General features: G+C 30.8%; 2 protein-coding genes across 5 annotated transcripts in view; both read right to left on the reverse strand.

The window, feature by feature from the left end:
* Positions 1 to 12,631, reverse strand: part of LOC107475937 (putative disease resistance RPP13-like protein 1) — a 53,100-nt gene that overhangs the window by 23,610 nt on the left and 16,859 nt on the right. The window contains exon 1 of one of the 4 annotated variants that reach the window (XM_052257247.1): positions 1,393 to 4,852. The exons of 2 other annotated variants lie outside the window; for them this stretch is intronic. In XM_052257247.1, coding sequence (XP_052113207.1) covers positions 1,393 to 4,654 — 3,262 coding nt within the window. In that variant the 5' untranslated portion in view covers positions 4,655 to 4,852. Of the gene's footprint in view, positions 1 to 1,392; positions 4,853 to 12,631 lie in introns of those variants that run through there. One more of the 4 variants, XM_052257246.1, reaches the window with a different exon arrangement.
* Positions 1 to 12,631, reverse strand: part of LOC110272493 (putative disease resistance RPP13-like protein 1) — a 66,722-nt gene that overhangs the window by 15,897 nt on the left and 38,194 nt on the right. The gene's annotated exons all lie outside the window — the stretch shown is intronic.

Below are 12,631 nucleotides of genomic sequence, written 5' to 3' on the forward strand. Positions count from 1 at the left end.
CTTGGAGATCTTCAAGCCACCTCTTGACAGCAAGGTCAGTGATCTGTTTCCTCTCAGCATCGTTCAATTCCCATTTTTTTTCTTTATCTACAGTATTCTTTTAGATTACGGAGCATATAAACCAGCAGGATCACAATGGAGCAACCTCGTTAAAACTATACTAGAAAAAAGTCAAAAACTCACTTGGCAAAACCCAAACAAAGAAAAAGAGTACCATGATATTATGATTTAAGCAGTTCATAATACAAGTTTATAAAATAAAATTTCCCTATTAACACGCAAAAAAACAGACATAAATCCTAGTGGTGTGGTCGAATGCCATCAAGACCCGTCAAACCAACAGCTTAAATAACACAAAATTAGAAAAACTATACATCCCAGCAACTACTTAAGCATGCAATTCCCCTGTTCCAAACTTCTGCAACAATAGCCCCAATTGTAGAGGTTCTTCTTCTCTGCCTCTCAAGAACCAATTGTACCATTTTGCTGAGAGTTTTGGATATCTCTATCATTGGCCATAGCTTACTTTGTAATCATCCAGTAACTCAAATAAATCTAAGAATGACCATGCAAAATAAATTACCCTTTATATTTGATCCATTCCTGAAAAGAAAAAGAAAAAGAAAAAGGAAATGAAAGAGAAAATTAGGAAACACAAGAAGTATATATTATGTGTCTCCACGTATCAACAAAAATTTCATAGCTGAAGGTATCAAGTGTGGCACCTATACATGCATGAAAGTATTTCACCCGACACATCTTGTAATAATGCATTGCTTGGTATTCTTTGACCTAACCACGTGATAATGCAAACCAAATCTTAATCAGTAACTATATAGCACCATAAAATGCATGTATTTCAAGATAAATTTATTACATAATGAACTAAAATTAAATTATCTTGGTTCATCATGAAACTTAAGATGCTCACTTGTTGGAAAGGAAATATACTACATAGCTACACAGTAATCAAATTGGAAAAAATGAAAAAAGAAAAAATTAATTATCCCTTCATATCTGCCAAAACAAAGAAGATGGTAGTTATTCATAAATGGGTAGTGCTCACAGTTGAGGACATTAATGAAAACTATGAAATGCTGAGAGAACTGAAAGTTCAACTACTAGTTAGAAATTTCATGTCATTTACACAGAATGTCAATCATAATGAATAGATAGTGGTTAGTCCATTACTCCATTAGTTTAAAATTGGAAAATAAAAGTAAGAATGAATATGATGTTGGAGAAGATGAAGTGAAGTGGGTTTAGGATAGAGATAGCAAAAGAGTCACCTGTTTTAAGATGTTGAGTCATTGCGAATCCGTTTGTCATCAACATAAATATAGGAGATGTGGGAAATGGATGGCCAAATGTGGGGGTCCTTCCTCTCTATGCCTTCACCCAACAACCCACATTCTCTGATTCTGAGTACCCTTAAACAGGCAGGCAGCCTTATTATGTTCTCCAGCTTAGGGCAGCCTGAAATTGATAAGTCTTGGAGGGACTGTGACTGTGACACCTCCAGAGATGTCAAATTTTCAAGTTCTTGGATTCTAAGATAATAGAGTTTTGGGAATGCTGATAATGCGAAGGATGTGAGTGAATCACAGCTGTTCTTTATTGTAAGATACGTTAGTGACTCATGTTGTTGGTGTTGCATTGGGAATTCTACATTCTTGCAATCGTATATGCGCAAATCTTTCAACCAAGGGGGCAAAGCATTCCCTGGAAATGATACAACTGATGAGCAATTTAAGATTCTTAAATAACTGAGAGAGGTTGGTTGAGTGTGGGTCATGGCCTCAAACAGAGATTCCACAAGCTGGTTTCCTTCGATTCTTAGATTTTGCAGTGAAAGTGGTAGGTCCCGCATTCTTGCTTCCTGTTTGCCATATATTTCTAATTGGCGTATGATGGGAGCTCTTGGCAGATCACAACCAAGCTCCTCGCATCCTGAAATGACAAGTTCTTTCAAAGCAGGAAGGAAAGAGGGCAAAACTCCTCTTAACTTAGGACAGTTCGCTATCAATAGATGCTCAAGTTGAGGAAATGGTGCATCATCTTCATCACATTCATATGACTCCCATTCCTCCCAGCAACTCATATAATAAAATGACAGATATTTCAGGGATGGGAAGGGTGTTTGCTGATGATGATGAGTTGCATCACCCTTATTGAATGTTCCACCAATCATCTTCACCATATCACATTCTGAAATCTTCAATGTCATTAGAGAGGGTAACTGTCCAAGTGAAGGAAGCACCCAACAATTCCTGCATCCACTCAGCTCCAACTCAGTCATGTTGTGGTACCAAGACTGCCCTACCCAATCCGGAAACATGGTACCTCTGTAATCCCAGATGAATAGCTCCTTCAAGTCTTTGTGAGGACGTAATTTCTCAAGTACATCTTTTTCAGTGTGGGAATCACAAACCTCACTTTCTTCAAATGATGAACATGACCACCTCAAATATAAAGCATTCAGGTGTATTTTTTCATCCATCCTTGCATTCGATGCTTCACCACTATTCTTAACATTCTCTAGTTTCTCAATACAAAATGACCCATGAAGATGTGCTAGCTCTCCCAATTCTCCAATTCCATTCTCTTCATGTTTGCCCGCAATATAGAAACTTAAAAATTGCAAATCTTTTAATTTGCTCATCTTTTTTGGCATCTCTTCCAAATCAGTGCCGCCAATATCAAGATGGTGTAATTTCACAAGATTTTGCATGTTTCTGGGAAGCTTTTTAAGATTTCTACAAAGTTTCAACTTCAGGGTTTGTAAGTTGTACAAGAAACTTAACGACTCGGGCAATGTCACGATGGATGTGTATGAAAGATCCAAATAACGCAAATGGATCAATTCACCAATTGAACGATGCAACAAGTTTTCATCATCTGAAAAAAATTTAAATGACAAAACTCGTAAGCACTTCAATTGTTCTAGTAAGTCACAAGGAACGGATACTCTATCTCCCTCTCGGGTTCCATGACCTTTATGCAAATTGAGTTGCAACAATGTCCTCACATGTTTTAACCTATTGCATGCTTCCATGATCTTCATAAGCGAATCATCATCATTTTTGTGAGCACATGACAAGTGGCGAGTTTTGGTATCATGCTTTGCTGCATTCTTGAGTTCAAGGATACTAGAAAAGAACTTTCCAGCATAGAACTTTGCTAAATCATGCATGAGATCGTGCATTACAAATGAATTTTTAGCAGAGTTAGAATGTTGAAAAAATGATCTCGAAACCAAATCATCAAAATATTCATAACCAATTTCTTCCAAAGTGTTTCCACTCTTTGGTTCTAGCAAAAGACCTTCTGCCATCCACAATAATGTCAATTCATCTCTATCAAATTCAAAGTCCTTAGGATACAAAGAACAATAAACAAAGCAGCGTTTTAAATATGATGGGAGGTGATAATAACTGATCCTCAATGCAGGAAGAATCCCACTATCCTCCTCAGAGAGTTCCCAGAATTCACTATTCAAAACATCATTCCAATCCTTTTCATTATCTTTCCCACTCAATAACCCTCCAACTGTTTGAGCTGCCAAAGGTAATCCTTTACATTTTTTAACAATTATTCTACCAATTTCTTCTAAAGCTGAATGATCTCGGAATTCTGTAGGACCCCATGCTCGATTTGCAAACACCGACCAGCATTGTTCTTCATCCAACAAACTTAAATTGTGAGCTTCATTATGTTTAGTTTTCACCACAGAAGCAACTGTATCAAGACGTGTTGTTACAAGAATCTTGCCTCCCTCACTTCCACATTCAAAAGGTGTAAGAAAACTTTCCCAACGCTCACGATTACTGCTCCAGACATCATCCAGAACAACCAAGAAGTTCTTCCCCGCTAGCCCATTCTTCAAATGATTTTGAGCTGTATCTAAATCATTTGAGTAACAAGGACTGCAAGTTTTCTCTATCACAATCTTTGTCACCTTAAGAACATCAAATTCCTCCTCACCAACACAAACCCATGCCTTCACGTTAAACTTCTGCTGCACTTTGTCATCATTATAAACCAATTTAGCCAAAGTTGTTTTTCCTATCCCACCCATGCCCACGATGGGAATCACGGACAGTTCACCATTGTAAGCATCATCTAAAAGCAAATTCACTATGGCATCCCTTTCTTTGTCCCTTCCAACAAATATATCAGATTTTTTAACCAGTGAGGTTGATGGAATCCTCCCAGACATGTTCTTGGCTGCAATCTTTTCCAGATGAAAGATATCTTTGTGTTTTGCAATATCTTCTAGTCTAGCAATGATTTCTTCAATCCTAGTGACCATCTCCCTATCTTGCAAATTGAGAAAGCGAGACAAGAAGTTACCTGGTGGATCCTTCTGAGTAGCAGCTTTGGTAGCGACTTCATCCAACAAGTCGTCAGCATCATAGACAGCATCTTGGAGATCTTCGAGCCACCTCTTGACAGCAGAGTCAGTGATCTGCTTCTTCTCAGCATCATTCAACACGGCTTCAACCACATTCAGAATGGTCTTCATCCTTTGAAGCAGCTTCTGGTCAACCTTCTTTCCTCTCATCATGTTGATGATCTCAGGATCAGACAGCCTGTCGAAAAGGACATTGAGAAAAGAAGAGAGAAAAGCTCCTCCCACAAGTTCAGCAGCCATGTTCACAAGATCAAGGTACGAAATAGTAAGGGAAGTGGTTTGTAGTATGCACTCAAAACTCCGAATTGACGAAAACTGAAGGGTAATAGTGAAGTGGTAGTTTGCAGTGTAGCATAGCCAAGTATATGGCGTGGTGCTGATATTTTCTTGAAATGCTTACTGTTATTGGTACCCGGGACAAGTTCACATATGCTTCTTTGTTTCTTCCTCCAAGGCAGTGACATGTTTCAGTGCTTTCAAAAAGTTTATGGCCCACTTCAATTATTGAGTAGTGCACATATACTCTTTTTTGTTTTTGCATCACATTTCATTCACTCATTTCTTACTTTGTTCTGGATAAGATACTTCTATTTTCTAAATGGAATGCAAATGTATTGAAATGATGAGTTTGATGTTTAACGTCATGGGGACCATCCTCCACCAACTGAAGAGGAATCCAAATGTGAATGGTCCTTAATTGTATTATTAGCTATACATACAGTAAAGTAGTAAACTGCTTTATACAAACAATAAAAAGGGTTTTGTTTAAGCAAATATTTGTTGTTTTCCCCCATTTAACCAAAATCACGCAATCATACGATGATTTAGTATTAGATTACAGAATATGACTATTTTGATTATAAATTAAATTATTGCATGAGATAATGAAGATGCCCTTATATTTGAATTTGTTGCCACACTCTCAGTGTGTCCAAAATGTATTTTACAATGTCCAAATTTTAACAGGGAAAACAATAATCTAAACAAGAATATTGTAGGATGATTTTATCAAAGTTGGATGATTTCATTTTTTTTTAATGTATTTGTCTAAGGCATGTAAAATACTCTGCATTAAATATATAAACTGCAGAAGAATAACATTTACTGTAATCTCAGCAAATAAGCGAAGCCAGGAAATTTGAAAAACACAAGCTGAACAAACAAGACATTTTGTAAAAAACCATACTCAATTATGCAGCTTGTTTGTACTGCTTGCTTATAATTTAGATTGATCAAGTGATAAATTTTATAGCTTCTATTTGCCATTGAGTTTTCTTATGTAATCTTGTCCATAGTTTTTACAAAAAATAATACTTATTATTAATAACCTGAAGCAAAGGTGAATACAGAATCTATTCTTAATATATAAAAGTAGATACATAAGCATGCACCACATTACTTCTAAGTTATTCCTCTTATTCTACTAACGCCATGTCAGCAATATTGCTTACGTGGCAAAATTTTAGAAACAACCAATCAAATCTTGCCAAATTTCAACCACTCAAATATTGCCAAATCAACTTTTATTTTTAAATTAAAAAAAAAACTAAAAAACAGAATAAAAAACAACAAAAACACAAATTAACATTTACCCCAAAAAACCTCTGAAAACCAAAGAGTTCATTACTTTTCTCGTGCTTCTCGCCTGAAAACTCCTTACTCTTCTCATGCTTCTCGAAACCCTCTTCTTCTTGGCACCTCTCCGTACCAAAATTCTATTTCCTCCATGCTCTTCCGGAATGAGCCAGTGTTTTCCTCGAATCAAATTTTACTCTTCTTATGCTTCTCGAAACCCTCTTCTTCTTGGCACCTCTCCGCATTGCATCAATTGCAGAAACCAGACCAACTAAAAAAATTCGTCCAACGAAGAAAATTTGTACTAAGTATTTTCCTAAGGATTACAACATTGAGGTAATTTTATATAAGAAATTAAAAGTAGATATATTTAACCTATCTTTTATCTTTTTTATTCATAAACTTATTCTTTCCCAGTCGTTTATACTTGCAGTACTTGATTCCATATCAATGGCATTTCAACAAACTCATGAGAATATATTTTTTATAAAGTAAGTCATCTCTTACACATTGTGAGTCGATGAGTAATTTCATACCAAACTCCTTTGAAAAAATTTGCGATAATATATTTCTTCATAAGTAATCAATTTTTTACGTCTTGAGTAATGTTTATATTTCTTTCTTCTAAAATTTCTCATACATATTTTTTGTGAAAATGGTTGTATCTACAGGTATAACACGCTTCGAAATAAGGTCGACCTCTACAATGCTCTAACTGGTCCGAAAATCAAATCTCAATACTTCTTTTTAGACATTGCACATATAACCATGGGTTGAATTTAAGGATATTTTTTCCTCTTAGTTTTGTATACTTCTAAATTTATTTATATATTATGCTACAATTTTTTATTTTTTTTTCTTTTACAAAATTCTTAATCATATCATTTATAAATCATAATTTAAACCACTTAAAATTGGTCTATGAAATTTATGTAATATTCTTAATCACATATAACAATTTAAATAGGTTAAAGTTACATTTTAAAGCTTATAATAATTTATTAGTTAGTAAATAAATTTATATCATTATTATTGCATATTACTTCACTAAGAAATATATATTTAAATGTGACAATATCATATTAGGTGGAATGCTTGGTCATCTTTAGCATTAAGACATCGGCATTCAATTTGATCTACCAAGAATCGATAACATTTAATAGTATGATATTATCTAATTCAACTTGCTAATTTATGTATTTTATTAGGAATAATTGGTATTATTCATGATTACAAATAAAATACTATTATTAATTAATAAATTGCTTTAAAAGTGGGATAAGAAAAAATGGGCAGAAAGAAGATGTACTAGCTTCTATTTTAACTGCAAAATTTTATGAAGTCATTTAATTAAGTAATTAGAATATTAATTTTGAATTACTGCTAATAAACTTTTCGTCATTTTTGGTACGTTAGTATATATTAATTGTTCAAAGAGAAACGTTAAGGACTAATATTTTTTATTAATATTAGTCTAAAAATTTTCAATTAAGTCCATATAATATACAAATATTTTTTAATCAAGTCTTTTTAAATTAAAATTTTTGAAATTAAATTTGTAACGTGACATTGAAATCATATTCCTATATTTATTATATCTTACCGTTATAAATAATACAATAAATTTATTATACTAATAATTAATTTATTAATTTATGTAAATTAACTCATTAAAAATTTATATCATTATTATTGCATATTACTTCACTACTGCCATTATTTCAGCGAACATAGGTCTCAACTTTGGATCTCTACAATACAAAAAGAGTATCATATAGTCACATCAAGCATCGGGTGTATTTTATTCATGTAGGTGAAGTATTCTAAAACTTCCTAAAACTTAAACATTTGCAAATAGCCTAAAAGTTTTATATTAAATCCATATAAATCTAGAAGTTTTTTATTAAATTCATATAATATACAAATATTCTTCAACCAAGTCTTTTTAAATTATAAATTTTGAAATTAAGTTTGTAACCTATAAAGATATTAAATCTATATTCTTATATTTATTATATCTTACCGTTATAAACAATATAATAACTTTATAACACCAATAATTAATTTATTAATTTCTATAAACTCAATCATTAAATGTAATAAATATCCATATAATAAATGTCATAATAATATTATTAATCATAATAAATTTTACGTTACAAATATTTAAATTATATACTATTTGAACTACTTATATAAGTCTCTAATCACTATTCTTTAAAATACATCAAATTTACCATAAGAAATTTCTTTCCAAACTATACAACATCTCAAACTTACTCAATGGAGCATCATTCATTGGACAATATAACCAAACATACGGACAATTGGTTTATCAAAGTTCGTGTGGTTCGTCTCAGAGCCACAGGGTGGCCGGCGACGACATCTTGGACGGCGTTGCATGGACAGTAGGGGGGACTCACGGTGGCGTGTTGGACGGCAGATGAGGTGGCGGAGAAAGATACTACGTCGACCAGTGATGGTTTATCAAACAAACAGACAATTGGTTTATCAAAGTTTGCGTGGTTCGTCTATGAAAAACATTAACACCCACAATTGAAGAAGAGTTTCTTTTCTTAGAAATGATTATATTAGATGAAAAGGTACAAAATAAACAAATTTATTCTGTTTTTAAATTGAATTTAAAAAAAAGCTTTAATTATTTTTGTTTTTTATACTTTTAATATTATTTTATAATACTTTATATATAATTGTATTTTAATATCGTTAAAGTTAAACTTCTCTCAATTTGATAATCATTGTTCCTTTTCTAATAATTTAAAAAATAAACGCAATCATTTTTTTTAACTAATTGTTAACAATGATTTACTAACACTGGAGAGAACACCTCTTCATGTAATTGTGAAGAAAAATATGATAAACAAATTCAAAATTTTGTTAGAAGAAGGAAAAGTTTATACTATAAAAAATTGAAAATAGAAGATGCAAATGATTTGTATAGAGCAATTAAAGGTACTATGAAAACAAATTTTTTAATAACAACTATTGTGAAAGAAATCAAAGATCCAGTTTTGAACATTCTCCAACACTATTTTGAATTTGCATCACTTGAGACATTATCTAACAGAGTGGGTCAAAGACAAATTTTAACAGGTAATTTTATTTTATATTATTTCAATTATTCTTATTAAAAATAATTTATTAAAAAAAAATCAACACATTTTTTGTTCTTTTTATTATAGATGTCATTGAAAAACTGCATGCAATAGAAGAAGAAGAACAAGTAGATGTTAAAGGAAAACCCACAAAAATACGAAGAATGAAATTAATACTCAAAGAGTAAAAAAATATACAACCAATTCATTTTTCATTTAGATATATAGTTATTAACAAAATACTATTAATTTTAGAAACATCGTGTTGAAAATCACGTTGTCGAAAAATCTCTCAAATCAGATAAATAAAGAAATTACAACACAAATCAAGGGCCAAAAAATTGTTGCACTCACATCAACATTGGTTAGTGGATATAAAAGTATGATTTTTTTCAAAAAATTTTAATTTATTGTTTTTTTTTTAGTTCAAAGAATTATATTTTATATAATACATTAATTGACACAATACAATACGATTTTATTTTATATAACCTATCTATTCTTAATATATAAAAGTAGATACATAAGCATGCACCACATTACTTTTGAGACATTTCTTTCCTTCTACTAATGCCATGTCAACAATATTGCTTATTTGGCAAAATTTTAGAATCAACCACTCAATTCTTGCCAAATCAACTACTATTTCCAAATCAGCAAAAAAAATAAAATATACAAATAAAAAACTAAAAAATAGAATCTAATAAATTTGTAACTTTTTATTATATCTTACCGTTATAGACAATACAATAAATTTATAACCGCAACAATTAATTTATAAATTAAAAGTTTAAAAAATGAAAATTATATTTTATTATTATAATTATGTTTATTATAATCATTTTAATTTTTGCCAATGAGCTATACCTCAAATAGCATAGTCTCCCATATTGGTCGCAAGTTCGAGTCTCTGTATCTTTGGTAAAAAAAAACAATCATTTTAATTTTTAGAAGTAACACTAGGTACAAAGAACTATTATTGTAGTTTTTACTTATTATTAAAAACAAATTCTATTTTATTTTACCAATATAAATTTTGAAAAGAATATTTGAAAACTAAAAAAAAAAAAACAAATTTATTAAAAGAGTATCAAAATGAAACCAAAAAATATATGATATTAAACATACATTTTTATATTAGATGCATCGTGCATGCATGTTTACCTCAAAACACTAATTAACTATTTTCTTTTTTTTGACTAAAAATATTTAACTTTTAGCTTTTGATGCGTATATTTGTACATATAAGATGCATCGTGCATGGATACAAATCTAAATATATAATTATTACAATAATTATGTTGACCGCAACTCTATAAATTTAGGCCATTGACTACGTTAATTGCATTGTCAACTTTAGAATAATTATTTTTTGGCACAACTTTAGAATCAACCACTCGACTCTTGTCAAATCAACTATTATTTTTAAATCATAAAAAAATAAACTATACAAATAAAAAATTAAAAAATAGCTTATAANNNNCTACAAATACATTGAATTCATATTCCTATATTTATTATATCTTACCGTTATAAACAATAAAATAAATTTATAACCGTAACAATTAATTTATTAATTTTTATAAATAACTCACCAAATGTAATAAACATCCATATTATAAATGTCATAATAATATTATTAATTATAATAAATTTTACATTATAAGTATTTAAATTCTATACCATTTAAACTACATATATAAGTCTCTTCTCACTATTCCTTCACATAACATCAATGATTAGATCTAATGGCCATGCAATGAGAATCTGATGATCAAGTATGACAAAAAAAAATCACAACATGCATCATACATTCATACTTCCTCAAATATCATATACCCAATGATAACATAAATTGAATATGGAATAGGAAAAGATCTTCACAATTTTAGCAACTATAAACGAAATTGATGACAAATTAGGATGGAACTGTGTTAAATGTAAAAAGTGTCGGAAGAAAGCATATATAAAAAAAGAAACAACTACATTTGTGGCACATGTAATCAAACACAACAATATCCAACAATAAGGTAACTCTATATACTTTTCATAATCTCATCTATCAAATTATTAGTTGTTAGCCCAATACTTATTTTAGGTTCAGAATTCAATTAAAGGTTTTAGATCAAAGTGTTACAACAACTTTTGTACTATTTGATGGCGACGCAAAAAACTTATTGGGCACAACTGCTTTAAATCTAATGACATTTCAGAAAAATAATGACATTGAAGCATCACTCCATAAAGAGATTAAGGAGAAAAAAAAACCATATAAATTCAAGACATGTCTTCGGAAGAAGAACATACATACAAAGATGGAACCAAATAACACAATAGAAAGTGTATCAAATTCAACAATTCATAAAGAACATATCTTCACAAGAATCTACGACAAAAAGAAGAAAGCACAAAATCTAACAACCAACAAAAAAAAGGAGGACGAGCGCCACATAAGATGACTAAGTCCATCAACTAAAATAAATGTAAAAATCAAACCACCAAATAAAAATGTTTAAAAATGTGTACAACTCCCATCCAAATCTTATGTACTACAAATTATTTAAAATAAAACACCTTTTAACTTCAATTTACACATATTTAATTTATTTCTACAAAACATAACAATTTTTAATATTTATTATATACTATCATTAATTTAACGTCCCGCGCATCGCGCGGGTCTCATTCTAGTTATATTATAATATTAGGTGATTATTAGGTTAGCACAACTTCAAGTACAAAAATCTATATCAATCCAGAAATTGAAAAATTCACACAGCTGACTTATGGATATTTCATAACTAATAAGTCTCTCAAAAATTAATTCATTTATTTCTAATTTATATTATTTATTGATTATAGGAACCAACTTCGCCAACACCAATATCATCAGACGAAGATCACATACCTATCAAGAGGTTGAGGAAAAAAAAAACGATACAAATTCAAGACACGTTTTCGGAAGAAGACCATACATGCAAAGAGGGAACAAACAACACAAAAGAAAGTGCACACAACTCACCAATTCATAAGGAACATGCCTTCATAACAACCTATGACAGAAAGAAGAAAGCAACAACTCTAACAACAACCAATAAGAAAAAGGAGGACGAGTGCCACATAAGAAAACCAATTCCATCAATTAAACCAAATACAAAAATCAATTCCAACATCCAAATACTTTGTACTACCATTTTTTTTAAATAAAATACCATTTAAATTTTTTTTTAGTTTATACATATTTCATTTAATTCTACACAACATAATAATTTTTAATATTTATTATATATTATTATTAATTTACCGTCCCGCGCATGGCGCTGGTCACATTCTAGTTTATAGGTTATTCATGAAGTTCTTTTTGAGTTTGTACTCAAACTCAGGCTTCTCACAAACAAAAGGGTAAGGAAAAGGTGGTAGTTATCTGCTAGGTTGTTTGGCCAAATTTACCTTCAGATATAGATACAAAGCACTAGATAGAAATGTGCAAAAACATGTTTTAACTTTGTTACAGAAGTAGATTTTT

Source organism: Arachis duranensis, chromosome 2, assembly GCF_000817695.3.
Source record: "Arachis duranensis cultivar V14167 chromosome 2, aradu.V14167.gnm2.J7QH, whole genome shotgun sequence".
In the NCBI taxonomy this organism is placed as follows: Eukaryota; Viridiplantae; Streptophyta; class Magnoliopsida; order Fabales; family Fabaceae; genus Arachis; species Arachis duranensis.